At 27.0% G+C, this 20,742-nt stretch overlaps 1 protein-coding gene across 2 annotated transcripts in view; it reads left to right on the plus strand.

The window, feature by feature from the left end:
• LOC129609212 (proton-coupled amino acid transporter-like protein pathetic) overlaps nt 1-19,491 on the plus strand; it is a 32,168-nt gene extending 12,677 nt beyond the window's left edge. For both annotated transcript variants that reach the window (XM_055521137.1, XM_055521138.1), the window contains exons 2-9: nt 7,658-7,691; nt 9,809-9,879; nt 14,041-14,130; nt 14,201-14,558; nt 14,672-15,123; nt 15,192-15,447; nt 15,543-15,736; nt 16,794-19,491. In XM_055521137.1, the coding sequence (XP_055377112.1) occupies nt 7,677-7,691; nt 9,809-9,879; nt 14,041-14,130; nt 14,201-14,558; nt 14,672-15,123; nt 15,192-15,447; nt 15,543-15,695 (1,395 nt within the window). In that variant the 5' untranslated portion in view covers nt 7,658-7,676 and the 3' untranslated portion in view covers nt 15,696-15,736; nt 16,794-19,491. The remainder of the gene's footprint in view (nt 1-7,657; nt 7,692-9,808; nt 9,880-14,040; nt 14,131-14,200; nt 14,559-14,671; nt 15,124-15,191; nt 15,448-15,542; nt 15,737-16,793) is intronic.
• Nucleotides 19,492-20,742: the final 1,251 nt, after the last annotated feature.

Below are 20,742 nucleotides of genomic sequence, written 5' to 3' on the forward strand. Positions count from 1 at the left end.
ATAAATATTAATAACCTTCAAATATAATATATATAAGGAACTACGGCAATAATATATATAATATAATATAAAGAACTACAACAAGTTACCTACCTAGGACTGGAAAAGGAAAAAAAAAATACCATCGAGCAGACGGTCGAAAATAATTAAAATTTTTGTTTCGAATTGTAATTTCCAAAAAAGACAAGCTTCAACTAAGTAGTTTTTAAAAAGAGCTATTAGAGAGCTTTAAGTAAAGTATATCCAAATTTTTTGGAAGTTTTATTTGTACATATAAATATTTTATTGGATATTGATTTAAACTGTTTGCATTAACATTTATTGCATGAAAATATTTACAATTAATTTCGTTTTTGAAAATTCGTGAAATTACAATTATTTTAGCACTAACTAGTAAATATGCCAAGAATTTTTAATTAAATAAAAAAAAATAATATAAATGGCGTCCGATAAAAAATCTTGTTTGATTTTATAAAATCAAAACGACTTTAAAATAAAATGCTTTTACTGCTTTTTGAAAATTGTTTCTTTATTTGAAAAAAAGTTCTTTGTCGTCAGTAATATGAGTGTTAACTGCTTACTGGATTCAAATTTCTTTTTACTTTCAATTTATAATTGTTGAATATGGTTATTGAAAAATAAAAAAAAATATATTTCTTAAATTTCGTACATTTTTGCAGAATTAAAATATTTTTCAAATTTTGAGCAGTCATGTGATATTTTTACTGACCGTATTGTATACAATAAGGTAGATTATATGATAGCATCAAGTTTCGAATGTCGAATTTTCGTTCGGAGCACACATCCATAGTAGGGAAGCGTTAATAAACTACTTTTAGATAGATGTTGATCTATCGATATGTATGTCCTATCTCAAGTCCGGCTAAACCGATTTTGATGAATTTTTATATGTGAGTTTATTGTGACTATGGGACGGATTGATTAATTTTTAGGGTATATCATCCTTGAGGAATTGGACCTTTTTGCGTATATAAGGAGATATACTGAACCAATTTCTTTGAAATTTAATATTTAAATTTGGGGTGTTAAACCAATGAATCTATACATTTTTTGGAATGATCAGGAATGGGAATTAAAATTAAAAGGAAGTGCTCAAAATGCATTTTCATAATCTTCGGTAACACTCACTAAACTAGACAATATACATTGCGGTCAGTTTTGTGCTGATCACATCAGATTTTTTTTTCTTACTAACAAAATGGTAAAACAATTCATATCTTACACATTTTCATGTCATAATGCGATAATCAAAAATTTGTAAATGTCAAAAACGACTACACATCGATTTGCGTAATGCGTTTTACATTCAAAACTTCCAACTAATATTGCGTATTACATTCAAAACTTTGTAATTCAATTACACTTCATACTCGGGCATGTTTCAAAAAACATAGCTAAACGGAAAACAAAGCTAAACGGAATTCCCTTTTTAGCACTTTTCCAAAAAATTTTTGAAAAAAAGTGTTTATTAGTTTGAACCTGTGCGTCCGTCCGTCTGTCCGTGAGTCTGTTCAAAACTTCTACACCCTTGAAGATAGAAAGCTGAAATTTTATATGTACATACATAGATCTTTAGTAAAAACTTATTTCTGAGATATGGAAAATTTTTTAATTTTCTCAAATTAAAAAAATTTTTCTCAGTGTTAAGAAATTCGCATATCGTCGTTGAAGTATCTATGTAGTTAATAGCTTGAATATGACAGATTATAACGAAAAATGTTGAACAAATTTTTATAATTCTCTTTTTTTTTGGTTTATTTTTGCCTACTGTTACTCATTCATTTTAATAGCACACGAGAAAATGTTTAGCTATAAATAAAAAAATGGGGCAAATACGTTGTTCTACGTATGTAAGTCTATACATAATATGTATATATTAACCTATATCTTAAATATTACGAGACTGACCAACTTTTTGACAATGAAAGGAGAACGGCAAGTTTCAAAAGATCATGAGACACATATTAATGAAATATATAATTATTATTAATTTTTTCTTAATTAAATATATTTGTCAAGTAGATAATCTACATATTATGTTCATACTAAAACATACATGTGTACATACTTATGTACTTATTAGAAATTCTCTTGATAAAAACAAATTATGATTTTACTTAATTTAAAAAGTAGTGGATATGAATTATCTGCAATTTCTTAATCTACAATTTCAAGCTCAGAACTTATTGTAAAAGGGAAATTATCATTTTACAAACCACGACTATAATCGACTGCGTTTTATTACATATGTACATACTTATATGTATGTACATATTAACATATGTATGTATAAACAAGTTAAGTATAAATTTATTTAGGACTAAATTTATTTAACTGGAAAATATATACGTACATACCTAGTTTTCCATTTTTGATTTTAGCTAAAAAATGTTTAAATTGATTGAACAAAATGTTTAAGAAATTCTTTTTTACCTTGTACTCGTATACTAAATAGGTTCACTCTTCTAAAGTTTGCTATTATGTATTTACTTATTGTTAAAAATATGACGTAATTTTGCCAAGCAATGACAATATAATAATTTATAATCCAACAACGAATCATAAAAAAATTCAACTTTCTCTGACATAATAATGTTCTTTAGAATTTTGAAAAATGTAAAACAAACTATAAATACTGCATATATACACAGCATAAACACATAAAAAAAAGAAATAACACCTTTGCAAAAAGGCATGCATACAATGAACTTGTAAATCAATATGATGTACATACATACATACGTACATTTATACAAATATTACAATGAGTAAGCACATACATATATATGTATGTACTTGCATAGGTACATAAGGGAACGTGTAACGTATACACTTTTACTCTTTAAACAGCTTTATATTATGTCATGTCAAAATAATAAGAAGTAGTTTCCTTAAGCAAAGAGCGGTATAGCGAATTCAAAAAAATCTGATGAAATAAATTCGTTATATTTCAATTCTATGTGACTTTTAGACCAAATACATACGTATACCGAAAGAAAACCTACCTCACTTAAGAATTTTAAAGTATTTGAAATACATACTATATATTAGATTTGAAAGAGACTATTTTTTGTATATAATGTATTGGAATGTAAATAATTGGTATAGATTACATTTACAAATGTTTGCACTTATAATATTTTTGCACATGCGTTAATTTATTTCTTAAGAAAAAGTTTGTTCACCTTGTTTTTTTCTTATTTTTGCTCTCTAATTTACTATTTAAAATTCATAAAAATAAATTTGTTTGTATAAAAACAACATCGATGCGCAGAAGATTCCAAATATTATATTATGTTGTACTATATAATTTTTTGTGATATAAATAATTTTAATGATTATAACAGTTTCACTACACGTGATTTTATTTTATTGACAATACATGTACTACATTTGTATGTATAGAATGTTTTCGGTAAAATATTTTTAAAAAATTAAAGAGAAACAATTGAAATTGACAAAGTTTGAAGAGAAACATAATTGAAATTGAAGCTTTTGAGAATTTGTGGTGAATTTCGTTTGATATTGACTATTTTTTTCAAACTACATAATATATATTAACATGTTTATTATGTAGCTTACTGTTCACATACAGTTGAACTTAGATAAGGCAACTGTGAAAATTTCGCTGTATGAATGCTTTTCAAAAATTATTTACAATTTCGATTTCTTCATAGAAAAAAATATATACATACATATGTACAATTTATAAATTTTGTAAATATAAAATGAGTTGTAGGTATAACTCTATTCTGAGGTTTTGACTGCAATGTTTTTGTTGTTTTACATATTCATTTTATCAGATACATGTAATATAAACTTATAACAATAAAATCGAATTTCTTGTTTTATAAACTTTTACACTGTTATGTGAATGTTAAATGAAATACGTAAGTAAAGTACGTACATACATCATTGAGTGAAAAAAAATTTGATAAAAAATCATAACACGACCATAACATGGTTAAATTTTAAGAAATTAAATTATGCACCTACATACGAAGATGTTTACTAGTTTTGATGTATGAAAAGATGTTTTGAAATGATAAGGTGTCTGGTGTAATAGATAATGTTTAATGCCGGTCGACAACAATCGCGGTAACCAACCGACAATCCATAATTTATGTAAAAAGACTTTTGTGTATTAGCTTTCGTATAGAACTTTTGCATACCTATTTTTGTTAAATTTCATTATTTTCTTCTTCACACTTTCCCATTTTGCACAAAAAATAAAATCAGTAGTTAAAATTCTTTTATAATAAAGTTGGGTCAAACCAATGGTTTGTATTGTAGCACTTTTCCCTTCAACAAGTGAAAATTCTGCTTTTAAATACAGTCTATGTATACCTATCACACTATAAAAATTATTTTCATTCATATACAAAACTATTTCTAGGATTGTATATATTTAGGATGATGCATACATGCAGTCTTTGAAATAAAGCAAAAATTAATATAAAGTGAGGTTAACATAATGCTCGATTTTAAAGGTTAATTGTATGAGTTAAGAAAAATAATTATATTTTTTAATGTCATGGAATTTACCGTTAGCTTTTTGTGTTTATAGAAATTTGAAAAAGCTTCAGTTTCGGAAATATAAGGTGTCAAAAATTCAAATTTTACGATTTTCAAGAGGTGATAACTTGAGAGGGGGTGGAGATGGAAAAAAAATTTCTTCTAACGAAATGAACTATTTGTTAATGTCTAAAAGCCCCTAAAATTTCAAAGTTCTAGAATATAGGATCTAGAAGAAAAACGACATCAAAAATTTGGAAAAAAAGGACTTTAGATAACGGTAAATTTCAACGGCCATTTTGTTTTTCTAAAGTTTAACTATAGTATACCGCGCTAGGGGAAGCAAGCCGCTGCCTTTGTGCGTTTGCAAAATTTCAAAAATGCTTATGGTTTCATTGCAACAAATATTTAAAAAAGGCCATTTTTAGGGTTTTGGGGGGGTATAACTTCTAGAGGGGGGGAGATAGGTAAAAATTTTGTTCTACGAAAATAAGTTTGTAGTAAAGATCTATGTATATATAAAATTTCAGCTTTCTATCTTCAAGGGTGTAGAAGTTTTGTAAACAGACACACGGACAGACGGACGGACGGACGGACGGACGGACGGACGGACGGACGGACGGACGGACGGACGGACGGACGGACGGACGGACGGACGGACGGACGGACGGACGGACGGACGGACAGAGTGAAACTAATAAGCACTTTTTTCAAAAAATTTTTTGGAAAAGTGCTAAAAATGCGAAAAAATTTTAACAATATGGCAGGCAATTGACATTATTAATTAAGAGACATTATTGTTTTTTGCAAAACCAGTTACATCACAAATGTAAACATTTATTGACGACAATAAAAGTTGCAATGCTTTTGCAATATCGATTAAGATGCAAAAGAATTCGCCGCACATTTTACATTATCGATTACATCCATATTTTTGACATCAGATACATATATAGTCAACAAATGAAATTTGACTTATAATTTGCGTTCATTTCTATTGATTAATTTTATAGATTTTAATAATTGATTAAATTGCTAACTGCTCTACCATAAGTAAATTAAGCGCATTTTAATATTCACTGAATTCATTGAAGGTTAATTGCGTTTTATTTTAATTATATTTGCAAAATACGTTATTTTAAAAGTGGGAACGAATAACTTCAACCCAAAAAATTGATGCTTTTAAAAATATTAAAAGGTAAAAACTTAATTTCTACTATGCTTCAATGACATTTCACAATTATGAAGTTCTTTAAATGTTGTTTATTTTTGTATAAAACAAACAGTTGTGTTTAGTAAAATTATTAAACATAGTTAAAATTAAGAAATATTTTTAGTGAATCCTGAAAATTTAATTCATATTTTTTGAGATATGCTGTTGGGTTATTTTAGTTTGAGAATTTAATATTAATTAATTTTATATAGTTACTTATACAAACGTAAGTACATTACGTATTTCTTTTCATGTTCTTGAAGAACGATTTGCAACAATATAATTTAATTCAGATATGTATACGCTTATGTAAAATAATAAAATATTTTTTATTTGCACAACTGAGGCTTTTCGAATATTTAATTTACACAATTATATATTGTTACAAACTGTATATTCAATCAACGTCATACTCTATTCAGAAAATCAAAATTTTTTATAAACATTTGATCAGCTGAATTCTATGAATTTTGAAAATTATATTTTAATAAAGTTTTTCTAATAGGTTTTTTATTTTTGATATTTTACTTACATATAACTCACATTTAATGTACATTATGTACGTAATAAGCTTAATTAAAATGAATATGGAAAATGAACGAAACACTTCTAACGCTTTGTATTGATGTGTACAACAATTTTATTTTTGTTTTGTTTTTTAAATGAAAATTGTAAATTTGCTTCGTTAAGTTTGGTACCGTAACCATCACTTAGCGAAATAAAAATTTATTTTAAAACCCCATTTTAAATGTTAACAATTTCATAAATTTCACAAGCATCACTAATTATTTCGAAACATAATGAGGTAAAAAATTAAAATTGTTATGATAAAAACTAAAGAAAACTAAACCGGAATGAGTTTTTTTGATTATAAGATTCTTTAAACTTTTTACAATTTATATTGTAATTTTATTTTTGAAAGTGATAGTAATATTAGATGGACAAAACCATTTTATAACATGGCGCTTCATTGCAGAATGTAACACGATTATGAAACCTTACTTAGATATATTATAATAATTCCACAAGAATTGTTGAAAATAAACTTCCCATTTTTTGAACTAAACAAAATTCACTGTGCAGAAATATTCTTCATGTCAATATTCTTCTTACTACCTATGGAAGATCAAAGATGTCATCATTTGTAGTTCATAATCAATTTTATTTTTTTTAACTGATAAAAGTTCAAGTAAACAATCATTATCAAGCAAAAAATTATTAGAAAAAATTGATAAAGTAGTTATTTCATTACAATTGCATAATAACTATAGTAAATGTTTTCATAACTAATAAACGTTTTATATATACTATATACATATAGGGGTACATTTATATTAAAACTAGATTTGAATAAAATACTTTAAGCCCTATATGTGTTTTAATGCACATTTGATGAACGTTCCTAAGGTCTAAATCAAAACTAGCACAAACTCTTTTTTATATTTAAAATTTTCAATTTTATACAATTTTCTATATTTTTTTAGTTGTTACTTGTTCGAAAAGTCGAAACTTCATCGAATATTTATAGATTTCAAATATGTTTCATAATTTAAGCACAATACTCAGTAAAGTTTTTACGCAGCAGCAAAGCAAAAATTACAAAGATTGAGGGCGATTTAAAAACTGTCTTATTTACAATCTGGAAGAAAAGGTTATTAAAAATAAAGTTAAGTTTAGTATAGATAAACTTATTACCATTTGTCAACTGACAAACTGCAATGTAACTTGAGCTGAAAATTTTTTTAAAAATTGAGGGATAGAATAACCTAATAAAATCCATAAAATAATCAATATCAAATTAGTTGCATATGCAATCACAAATAAATTTTCAGAATTTTATACCTGCGGAAATTATTATTTTTTTTTTAAAACAAAGCACATTTTAATAATTGTTTTTTTTTTTTTCAGATTTTTGTAAAATACAACCATGGTGAACATAGTGGTAAGTAGCAAAATAGAAAACTAATTACCATTTGAAATTAAAAAATAATTTCAACAGTAAATTGAATTTTTTAATTGAAATTGTAGTATGTATTGTGCAATTAAGCTCATCTAGATTCCTAAACTAGATTTTTCGTAATGAAACAAATTGTATCTATTTTCCTACATTTTTTAATTGTGAAATTATAAGATATGTACATATCTAATTTTATTGTTTATTACAAACTTCATTCGTAATAATGTCTTACGTAACAGACGAATATGTTAATTTTTTTTTATTTTTGTTTTTTTTTCTAAAATGTTGTAACCATCCAGAAAAAATTTAAAAGGAAAAACTAAATTAAAAATTTAAAAACAATATTAAAAACTCAATAAAAAACAATATTATTATTAATGAATAATCTATTTTCAACAGACAAATGATCACGTTGAGGAGATCTGAATTTTAAAATACAAAATTTAAATCATCACAAGAATAACCTCAACTGGTGACAACATACTAGATACAACTGACCATATGAAAAAACTAAATTCCACAACTATATGTCGACCTTTTGAAATATTTGTGTCGTAATTTGCTAGTGTTTAAAACAAAATGCAGGAATGACTGGGGATAAAAACTTTTTCAAATTATAAGACTAAAGCGTACAGAAGTGCGACAAATGAAAGCAAGAAATCAAAATTCTTCTTCTACGTGTAACTCCTGTCTAAAAGCAGCCCAATGAATTTCCATGTACCTGTTTGATTCTCATTCTCTTATTATTTGATAATGTTTTATTAACGCGTAGTATATTCATTAAGGGTCATTATAATGTTATAGTAAGACATCTTTTATTTCAATTTATGTAATGCCACTCTATTAATTTAAAATCTCAATAAGGAAATCGTTGTTTTGAATAGCATCATATAATAAATAATTTTATTACAGCTGTAATAGACTTTAACTTCACCTGACAATAAGTTAAAAATATCTCAATTAATTAATAAGTAATCTTCAATTTTCGAAACTAATAACGTATAATAGAATCTAAAATATTATCATTTACAATATTCGATTAAATATTACCAAAAACATCTTGAATTATATTGGTCGGTTCAAAATTGAAATTTTAAGGAAGTTCAAGCTGATCTCTACCTAATTCATTCAAATTCAACAACATTCGTTGTAAACTAAAATGTTGGAATTTGTAGAAATAAATTTTAACAACGTGAAAACAACGTGATTTTCAATTAATTTACAGTGCAAACTGTTGAGGGTGATATTTAAAATTTGCTGAAATCCTTCTACAAAAGAAAATCAAATTTACCACCGAATTTTTGTTTCTATTTTTAATACCACTTAGATCACCTAATAAAACATTTCAAAGGCATTTTATGCGCAATGTAACATATATAATTTGTGAACAAACGATGGAGGTTGGCCATCACGGAGCATTCTTTTAGATTAAATGTATAAATTTATTTTATTAATTTTATCCTAAATTTTTATTCTTGTTTGTTATATTTTACTCTATTTTATAAGACAAAACAGAATAATACAAACTAAGGAATTTGAGCTTTTAATAGAATTAATGGATTTCCGAGATTTCAGAAGGTTTTTTGGGATAATGAAAAAAGTGTTAAGAAGTGGCTTTTAAGTTTCTTTTTACATATTTAAAAAGGAAGTTCAAGTGGATTTAATATTTCTGGTATAACGGTACCATAAAAACTTTAAAAAACTACTTTCGAAAAAATTTCTGACTTTAAAACTTTCGATTTTTATTTATTGCACATAACCAAAATATTTTTCAACGCATTCTATTTTAAATTTTTTTGTAACATCGCGCAAGTTGCTAATGCTACCCAACTTGAAAAAATTTTTATTTCTTCTACGCGACAACCAGGAAGGCATATTTTAGGTAACATGACGTGACTAATAGAATATTGGTAAATAAAAAGTTTCTGAAATTCTTTCAGAAATACTTTATAAACGTATACTCCAAAAATGTTTTATAAACATATGTTAGAAACAGTTTTAATAGTTTGGAACATCTTTATAGAAATACACATAGCTAAAAAATTGCATTAATGCAACTATTCGAAATTCCAGTTTTAAAACTAATATCAATTTTTTTTTAGGATAGCGGAGGTAGCAACACACCGCAAGAATTGGAAACATTTTTACCAACTGATGGGTCTAACGGGCTAAGGTAAGCTTATATTTAAAAATTGTGTTATGGAATTAAGCACTAATGCTAAAACTTCTGTTTATTTTCGACGTTTTTCTTTATGAGAAATATAGTAAATTTATATAATTGACCATTATTTTCAAGTACACATTACATATCTATGCACATACATATTAATGATTTATTAGAAATATTGTAAAAAGTATTAAATAGACTTGAATTGATGTTGACAATCTAATTAAATATCACATATTATCTTTAATTAAATAGTATCGTCATAAAAAAAGATAAATTGGGTGAAAAATCATGAAAGACAATGATCGCGGTGCAATTCAAAGAATAGAAAGATAATATTTATAATTATTATCTAACAATATCTAGTGGCAATAAGTCATAGTTAGTGTAAATATGCGTAATAATTTTCATTTGTTTTTTTTTGTACATTTAATACCTTTATTAATTAACAAATTCGGTCAATGAAATTTTATTATCTTCCTTTACGTGTTGTATGTAATGTAATATTATAATATAATATTATTATAACAGATTTTCCCCGTGATTCCCTTCATATTAAAACTGTTCATTCATATGAACATCCGTGTCATAACTTGTAATCTTATTTATGATGTTACTGAACAAAATGAATGCCATTTAGGTAAAAGTAATTTTAAAATGAAGCGAACTTTATTAAGAAAGAACCAAAAAAAAAAAATGTTAAAAATAATATTATTGAAAAAATTGACCAACATCACAAATCAAATACCAAGGGTTAATAAATATTATTATATTATTATTAATTTAAAGTTTTTATGATGAGACATTTAAATTTCACTTCAGAATGAGCAGAAATTCTTCAAACCGTTAACAACTTTTTTTATGTATTATGTATTTTCATAAATATTTGGATTTTAGAAACTCTTGCGCTCTTTGGACCCATATTACAATCATGCCCGACACGGTTATCCTAAAATTTGTTTAGAAGAACCCTTATACATGACTATATGGTTACAGGCGAACCGAAATTCATTTCGTGAAATTGGTTAACAAAATGAGAACATTGGTTTTCCCAACGTAATAGGTTGTATTGACGGCATACACATCAGAATAAAAGCCTCAATTTCTGACCCTTCTAGTTATTATAGTAGAAAGGAGTTTCATTCAATAATATTAAAGGTATTGATATATAATAATATATTGATAGACAATATATAATATCAAATTTTTCACATAACGTGATATGTACATAAAATTGTTTTATTTTTTAATTTTATAGAGTATTTGGAAAAGCGATTTTAGTTCTTCAAACGTTTTCATTGGTTGGCCAATATGACCCAATGAAGCATACGTATTCGAAAATAGTGTCTTATAGGGACAAGTTTGATCCAAAATAAAATAATATTGCCTTTTGACGTACATGTGACTTCACATAACTTATGCCGCCTTTTATATCTAACTTTCTTATGACGCGTTTTAAAGATAATGGAAGCTTAACACATCATCAAAAAATTTACAACGAACAATCAAACTCAACAAGGGTTCTGATTGAGCAATCTTTTCGGTTGTTGAAATTGAAATTCTGAATAATTGATAGTCTCAATTTTAGAAGTTTAAAAAATATAAAAACTATTGCTATAGCTTGTGTAATTCTATACAGTTTTACTATCTTGGAACAAAATCTTAGTGAAGAATTTATAGAACATGAGGGCATTAATAATGATCACAAACATTCAAACAAATCGAAAGCTGCACAAAAACGGTTGGTTTTGTGTCATATCGCTAGTATTTTAAAACAAAGAGCAATATTATGAATTTATATTTGTACTTGTTTTTTGGAAAAAAAACTCATGCACTTTTATTTACTTTGCAGATACAAATTGTTTTATTTCAAATAAATTATATACAAAGCAAAATTTTCTCTCATACCTACTTTATTTAACTTTCATAACACAACATAAAAAACATAATTCTCTACTTTGAGTCAAAAAATGGAATAAACAATGTTAAAGATGCGACGTTTAATTTCAAGAAATAGTTCTTTACGAAATTGTCAAAACATAAGATATAAAAAAAATACCTTTTTCTTCTAATTAATTCACATTTGCAATACATTTATGTCTAAATGGAGATTAATAAAATATACTGATTAAAATTTATCTAAAATTAACAAATATAACATTCCACTTTGATTATTAAATTCACAAAAACTTAAAACTAAATCTCAGATATCTCATCCTTGTCAAATATAGTGTCATGGACGTTTTCTTATAGTGGCGCTCTAAAATGCTTCGCACCATACACGTTTTTAAAGTTTTCAAAAAATCGCCATTAATTGCCTTCATTTTTTATTCTTTTTATAAGACGGATTAGTGAATTTTCTAATTTCTAATTTGTTCTCTATTAAAAGGGAATTCAGGATCTATTGTCAGCACTTCACGGTGTATCCGTGACATCAATAATGCGCTTACGACGTAAACTTTACAAAATATCACATTCTAAAAAGTTTAGTAAAAGCTTTTGACATTATGCACTTTTCCAAATTGCGTTCTACGAGTATACGTAGTGGATACGTAAAATAAAAGTAAATTGGGTATTGAAAAAATCGAGCACGCTTTTTTTATCATAAGTCATATAAATGTTGCCAGAAATAACCAATTAAATAAACTAGTATATATATTTACCAATAAAGTTTCCCAAAATGCAGCATAAAAATGCTATATGGTAAAGTTTGTTGAAAATTAACATTTGTACAGAACTTTAAATTCAAATTTTCAAAGTATGTATTAATATTGTAAAAAATTATATTCCAAAATGTATCAAAAGCTTTAGCAGTTTTTATGACAATGTAAAGGTATTGAAAGCTCTGAGGCGGTACTACAATCGTACTAATATCGTACTTAAGCTTTTTATAAAGCATTATTGAAGCACGGTATATTTTCTCAGATGTGTTCGCCCCGGAAATGCAATTTTCTTCATTCGCAAGTCTAGTCGTAATTTAAAATTTAAGTTGTTTTATAGACACATACACGTATTTCTACGTAACAATATATTAAATTATTAAATTGCATACAAACTATCCACTCGATTCCCATAAATCCGTAATCGTGGGACCGAGGTGGCCTGGTATTTGAGTCGAGTTCAAGCATGTGGTACGCGGAAGGTTCTAAGACGAAGTCTTGTGTCGAAATTCTACCGTAGCCGGATTGTCCTCAATAAACTCTCTGTGAGTTCTGTGGGTCAACTTTCATACTGCCTCGTCTTCGCCCGAGGTAATTCTGTAAGTCATTAGCCGAGGTTCCTTCATTATGTAGAGGTGCAATGGTGGCAACCCAATCATTACCTCTAACGCAGCGATGGGACCGTCCACATTGCCCGGTCACTCCCAGGCAAGTCAACCTCTGAAGTTTTTGCAGTTTGGTTTGCACACCCGCCTGCTGAGCCTTACGGTTATAGCTACTTTGAGCTATTGCTCATGGTAAGAGGTCTTTTTCAGCCATTGCTGAGAAACGTTCCCAGAGACGTTTTTCTCAGCATTACTCTCCACTGACCTTTTCTTTGAGGGTCCTGCTTCGAAGTGTTGCTCTCTGACCTTTCTCTCTTCTGGTGATAGTTGGCTCTAACAACCGTTTCGCAGTCTCTCAGATTTTCCAGCCTTTTCTTCTCATAGTGGCGGGCTTCTTCTGCGAACTTCTTCAGTTGCTCTTCAATTTCTTGGATAAGAAGTGGGCATTGGATTCTGCTCATCCGTTTCCATCGGAGTCGCCTCACCGGTGTGAGAAGCACCGCATTCCACTACTAGTATTCCTTGTTGTCGTTGACACAAACCGGTATTCCTTTTTGTCGTTGACAAAAATTAATGATTAAGCTCCCTCTCAACCACGCGGTCATCGGAATACGCTCTTCCACCTTAACTTGGGATGCCTGTCGTTAGCTGACGTATAGATATCAGGTTGAAACATGCAAAGAAAGGAATTCGTCGCGAGACATGGCCACGACACTAGTGTAACTTTGTTTACATTTCAGTTACCTTTCTATTCTCTGCCATTACCAGGACCCACCGCGCGCAGGTGACAGTGCTGTTTTAAGTCCCATACTGATTCATACTTGATATTGCTAATAAACTTGATAAATTTATTATAAGCATTGCTAATTTAAATATTTAATAATTATTTACTTTCGTCGCAGATACAAAGTGACTCCTAGAAAGGATGTTGAAAATGGAAATGTTAAAGAATTCGATCCATTTGCTCTTCGTGACAACCCTCACCCGACTACGTAAGTAAATGCGTAATAGTTAACAATAATTCAAAATCATGAATTAATTTATAAAAAAATTTATTTATAGAGATAATGAAACTCTAACTCATCTGCTAAAAGCATCATTGGGAACTGGAATTCTTTCAATGCCGATAGCTTTTATGTACTCTGGCATTATTTTGGGATTAGGAGCAACAATTTTTACCTCACTAATTTGCACACATTGTAGTTATATTTTAGTAAAATGTGCCCATAAATTGTATTATAAAACGAGAAGAACTCAAATGAGTTTTGCTGAAACTGCTGAAGTGGCATTTAAAACAGGTCCAAAATGGGCTAGAAAATTTGCATGGTTCGCGAAATTTTTGATATTACTTTGCTTATTTTTATCATATTTCGGTACATGCTCTGTATACACAGTAATTGTGGCAAGAAATTTTGAACAAGTAAGTACTATAGTCACTGTAAATACTTAAGCTTTTGCATGTTGAAATAACACGCGTAACATACTATTACAATCAAAAATATACGATACTAATTTATATTTGCTAATTTACAGGTTTTGGAATATTTTTTCGATCTTGATATATCAATACGTTTCCTAATATCTACATTACTTGTACCGTTAATTTTACTATCATGGATTCCAAACCTAAAATATTTAGCTCCAGTGTCAATGGTTGCTAATATATTCATGGCTACTGGTTTAGGAATAACATTCTATTATTTAGTGATGGAGATACCACCTATTACAACAAGAACATACAGTAATTTCTCAACACTGCCAGCCTTTTTCGCAATTACTATATTTGCTATGGAAGCAATAGGTGTAGTTATGCCGCTTGAAAATAATATGAAAACTCCTCAACATTTTGTTGGAATATGCGGTGTGTTAAGTCAAGGAATGTCGGGGGTGACCTTAATTTATATGTTCTTAGGGTTTTTGGGTTATTTGCGTTATGGTGACGATACACGAGAAAGCATAACACTTAATTTACCTGTAAATGAAGTGTAAGTTAATGGCCCTACATAAAAAATACTATCTACATTTACTGATTAAAATTCATTTTCTATTTTAGACCTGCACAAATAGTTAAAGTATTTATAGGACTAGCTGTATATTGTACATTCGGTTTACAATTCTATGTATGCTTGCAAATTGTTTGGGATGGTGTTAAAGACAAATGCACTAAACGTCCATTAATGGTTAACTATGTTATAAGAACTGTGCTTGTAACTGCAGCCGTTGTTTTAGCTGTTGCAGTACCTTCAATAGCACCATTTATGGGATTAATTGGTGCCTTTTGTTTTTCGATTTTAGGTTTACTCTTGCCGGTAAGTGTCGGGTAAAAATCTTGTTTTTCTATTTGAATAATAATGTCATATATATGTGTATTATATTATAATAAATCATGGTATTTTTTTTATAGGTTTTCATAGAAATGGTTGTGTACTGGGACGATGGGTTTGGTAAATACAATTGGATCATATGGAAAAATATTGTAATTACTATATTTGGGGTTTTAGCACTAATATTTGGTTCACTAAGCGCTATAAAAGACATAATGTTATTGTATCAGTAAGAGTTAAAAAAACTCAGTAAATTAGTACGTAGATTGCAACTGTAAGTATAAAAATGTTAAAAAATATTTTTGAGTAGTTTAGCCATTTGCATTAGCCAAAAATTATCCTTCCTAAATTTATCATCAAAAATAAGAAACATAAACCAAAACTCTCATATATGACTCGTGTGTGCAATAGGTTTTAATATTTATCGAAACGATAAAGATGTACTATCCAAAGAATATGAAAAAAGATCAAATTTAAGGACATTTTAAATTTTCCATTATATCAAATATCGTACCTTATGCTAGAAGCATTTTTCATTTTATATTACTTGAAGTTATGTCTTTTATCTTCAATCCCTCGTCTAACGAACTATATCTCTTCTTTGGTCTACAGTTGAAAACACTTGTTTATTTTAATCATTATTACAATATTTAATTGCTATTAAATATGGTTTCAACTTCAAAAATGCATCACGCATTATTGTGACAAACAACAAACCTCAGTATTATTTGTGATTTTAAAATTTTTTTTAAATTTAAATTTAAAAAAAAAAAGTTTAAGTTTTTGTTAAAAAGTGTAGGTGGCGTTCAAACAGTTATTTATATTGGGTTTTTTGAAAAACGTCTAGCTCAAAAGAAATGTACACGATCAAAGACGTACGTGGTTTGTTAAATAGTTCGGTGCTTCCGCTCTTGGATGATTTGTAAAGGAAACTAAAAGTTGGGCAACTTGCAACGTCAAAGTCTCTGTGACCGAATAGGAGCGAGGTGTGAGCGAGATGTCTGCTAGCATTAAGCTCTGCTAGCGCCACGCTCTGATGCAGATGAGAAGTTTCTTTGCGGAGGGATATCGATTTGTCTGTTGTCTATCACCGGTTTTGTGATTAGTTTCAAAAAGCGGTTTAACTCAAGAAAAAATTTTATTAAATCGCAGTAGTATTTTTTGTCAAAAGCTTCAAGTAAAGAGTGTAGGCTAAATATTTCTATTGACATATTTTAATTTTTGCATTTTTTCGTCCAACAAACAATTTTTTTTTGTTTTTCTCAAATTGTCAAATTATAATTTCGTTTTTCTTTGATTTTAAATAATAATAATATTTTTTTTTATTTTAGATCCTGTAAATTTTTAAGTGATGGAATTATGTTACCTATAATGCTGAGCATATTCTTAAAACATAACAAAGCAAACCATTAACTAAAAATATTATTGTAATAATAAATTTTTAATCAAAAGTATTTTTAAATCAAATTCGTCGTTATAGAAAGCATTAAAAAAAGACAAAAAAAAAAGTAAAAGGACAAGAATTAGATTGCATGTTCAAAAAGAAAGAAGAAGTACTCAAGGATGAAACAAAAAATGGCACATAAAATATTTAGAACGGCTATAATGATAGTACCTTAATGATATTTTATTCCATATAACAAAATGTACACCGTGCCTCATAAAAAATAATTAGATTAGTTTTTGATACATTAAAAACCGCTCGTTAAAATTATACGAATAAGTCAATTAAATTTTTAATTTTAATCTAACATTCCTTTTTATAATAACTGTCAATCGCTGCCAAATAATCGAGTAACGATAATGGAAACCGAAAGACTTTTTGTTTTTTTTTGTTTTAAATATCTTAAAAAAAAAAATTGTATTAAAGTTTTTAGTCGTAGTGATATATCGTAAGATCTTATGTAGGTATTATTATTGTAAACACGCAGCAATTTTTATATCAAATACATTGATTTGTGTCATCCGTGTCACAAAAAAATCAATGAAAGGAAAAATGAGTGAATGACAAAAACTATTTTTTAACAAAGAAAAAATGAGTGAATAATAAACACTTGTAGGTATCATTATTTTTTTTTAATGATAATACCGAATTTTTTCCAACATAAATTTGCAATGCACAATTGCAATTATTTTTGACAGATTACTTTTTAATTATGACACCAAAAATTAATGATAGGTTTACATAAAAGTGAATGATAAAAACAGTGATGAGAGACTTCTATTATAAAGTTTTAAAATTTTTATGATAAATTTAATTAAAATAACACGTAATCGCACGTGATATCTGATCGCTAATCACTTTCCAGTCCTAAGTACTCTTATTATATAATATAAATTTTTTTAAATAAATCCAAGTACTCAAGCCAGATTGAGAACTATGCCTATAATTTAACATAATCAATAGTTTAATTCTAAGTAATATCATATATAAGAAGACGTATCTTTTGTATATTAATAAAATTTAAGTTTTTTCAAGGTCGGTTCATTGATTGACAGTTATGTGTAATTAAAGCGGGAAAGATGTTATATAACAAATTTGTAAAAGAAATGAAACCATTGTAATAAGTTTAACTTAAAAAAATTTATTAACAACATTTCAAAACTAAAAACATACAAATTTAATCGAAATATTTAAATAATTAAATATTTCTCTTTTTTAAATAAATTGTAAAGATCGCCTAAAATTATCAAGGTGTGTCATTAACTGTCGTGACATTTATCGTAAAAATTGAAAACTGTTATGTTTACAAACTCTATTAAAACACGAACTCAAACAGTGTCACTAAAAGTCACATCGGTTAAAAGCCTTTTAAGAGTTCGGTTGCGCAAATATCGAAATAAGTTTTAATTGAAAATCTTAATGGAAATTAAAAACTTTTTAAATTACGTTCGAAATAATAAAGTACCGTTTCATTAGAATACATCCTTAGTACGAAATTTCTATAGCAATATATCGAAAAAATTACTTAAAATGTTATTATTTTTACTTATACAACTTTAAAATAAAAATTTCAATTTATTTGATAAAATAAAGATTATGAATGTATTGTCATGTTATGGTAATTTTAGTTAGTTTAATTTGTTATAATTTTTTTTTTATCTTAAATGAAATTAAAAAATTTTTTTAACAAAAATGTCACGCTAATTTTGATAAATATATCTACTTATAATTTTGAATGTATACATTAATATATCTACACATAAATTAAAAAAAATGAGACATAATATATAAGCGTTCCAAATTTAAAAATAAAAAGCAGTATTTTTTAAACAAGTATAAAGAAAAAATCTTGTACAATTTTGTAAAAACTAAAATAGTTACCATTGTAAACTCGAATAAGACTTAATGCCCAAGAAAATAATTAAAATGTCATTACAGAAAATGTGTCACGGAGGCTTTATCTATAAAGTACACTTTTGTGATAGTAATTGATTTGCTATTTAAATTTATTTTATTATTCCAACTATTTTAATTATTCGAATCTAAATGAACAGAAACTCAAAAATGAGTAAAATACTTTATTACATAATATGTTTAAGTATTATAATTTAAACATAAGATACGTTTAAATAATGGAAACTTTCTTCATATAACTCCAGAACAGATGGATGATGTAATCAAAGACACGAGTAAAGGCAGAAAAATTAAAAAATTTTTATCTTCAAACTGGACTCAAACCAGTGACCTAGACCAAATTAAGCTAAAAAGGTATGAAAAAATTGCCGACAATTGAAGAGCGTCCCCCTAGAAAGTAATAGGTCGCTGGAGGAGAAAAATTTTCTAATTTTTCTGCCTTTACTCGTTCCTTTTATTACATGATACATATGTCCAGCAGTTGTGTGAAGAAATTGCCATTTGTTATTCTTATGAGAATTAATAATAAATTATACAAAAAATAAACAATTACACATTGTATTGGTAATTAGTAATATAAGATACGTTATTATTATTATTAAAATACATTATTATTATTATTATTATTATTATTATTATTATTATTATTATTATTATTATTATTATTATTATTATTATTATTGTTATTATTATTATTATTAAAATAAAATGAATTGATAAAATTTCATTTTTAAAATTAGGTTGAGTTTGTTTTTTAAGCAAACAAGGTTTATATGATACATACATACATATTTCAAATACATTGTATGTAAACATTTCAAAAACTCTACGGTTCATTGTACGCGTGAAAACAAGGTAATTCTCTACATTTAGAAACTTACATATCTCTTCACTAAATTTTACGTTTTTTATGCTTTTCCACTTTTTAAGTGAGTAACTCCTTTTCCAAGGCTTTTTATACTGTTTTACTCCTGTCATTTTCCAAATACTCGTAATTAATTTTTTTGTTTCAAAATGAAAGGTACTTACAGAAATTTTTATTTATATAAATGTTTTTACGAAAACACCTAATATTTTTTGAATACGATACAAAAATATTTACTGCTCAATCTAAACGTTGAAAATACATTTTAAGACCTTTATACTATATAAAATGTTGCTAGAAAGCATTAAAAAATGTGAAATGTATCAAATATGTATTTGTTGCTAAAACGAACTTAAGGTTAATAATTATTAAGTGTACACAAAAATTTAAATCACTTTAATTTATTAATTCTACGAGTACCATAATTCGTGGTAAAAAATATATCAAAAAGTTTTTAACTAAATAATTTAATTTTTTATATTTAAAAAAATAAAATATGTTGAAAGGAGCTAATAATTCAAGTATTTCTAAATGTTTTCAAAAAAGAAATTATAAGTTCAATTTTTAATTACGTGTAGTGCGATTATACGATCTAGTACGACTGTATAATACTTATATGAAAAATATTATCATTTATAATAATATGTATAATATATAATTAATATGTTAAAATATAGTGTGTAATGGGGCTAATTCTAAGAAGTTGATCTCTAGCACTTTATGACGTACAAAATTTTAAAAAATTAAATGTCATATAATGGTTAAAACAAAAACCAAAAAAAAACATAGAAAAAATGCAGCTCTTGATATTAGGAACACTAATAGGAGTCAAAAGAAATCTAATTTTTAACTCGATGAATCTACAATGTTATCAATTTCATTTTCAAAGAAAATATGAATATTTAAAATTTTTCAAATCCATTAGCATAACAATTGAATAACCATATATACATTAAGATTGGGTTTTCACAACACTTAAAAATTGACTCTGAAAAATCTCTATTTATTGTTTCTATAAAAATTGAATAAAAAAACAAAACAAATTTAAAATTAAACA

The sequence above is a fragment of the Condylostylus longicornis genome, unplaced genomic scaffold (assembly GCF_029603195.1).
Source record: "Condylostylus longicornis isolate FDR11 unplaced genomic scaffold, ASM2960319v2 ptg000038l, whole genome shotgun sequence".
Lineage (NCBI taxonomy): Eukaryota > Metazoa > Arthropoda > Insecta > Diptera > Dolichopodidae > Condylostylus > Condylostylus longicornis.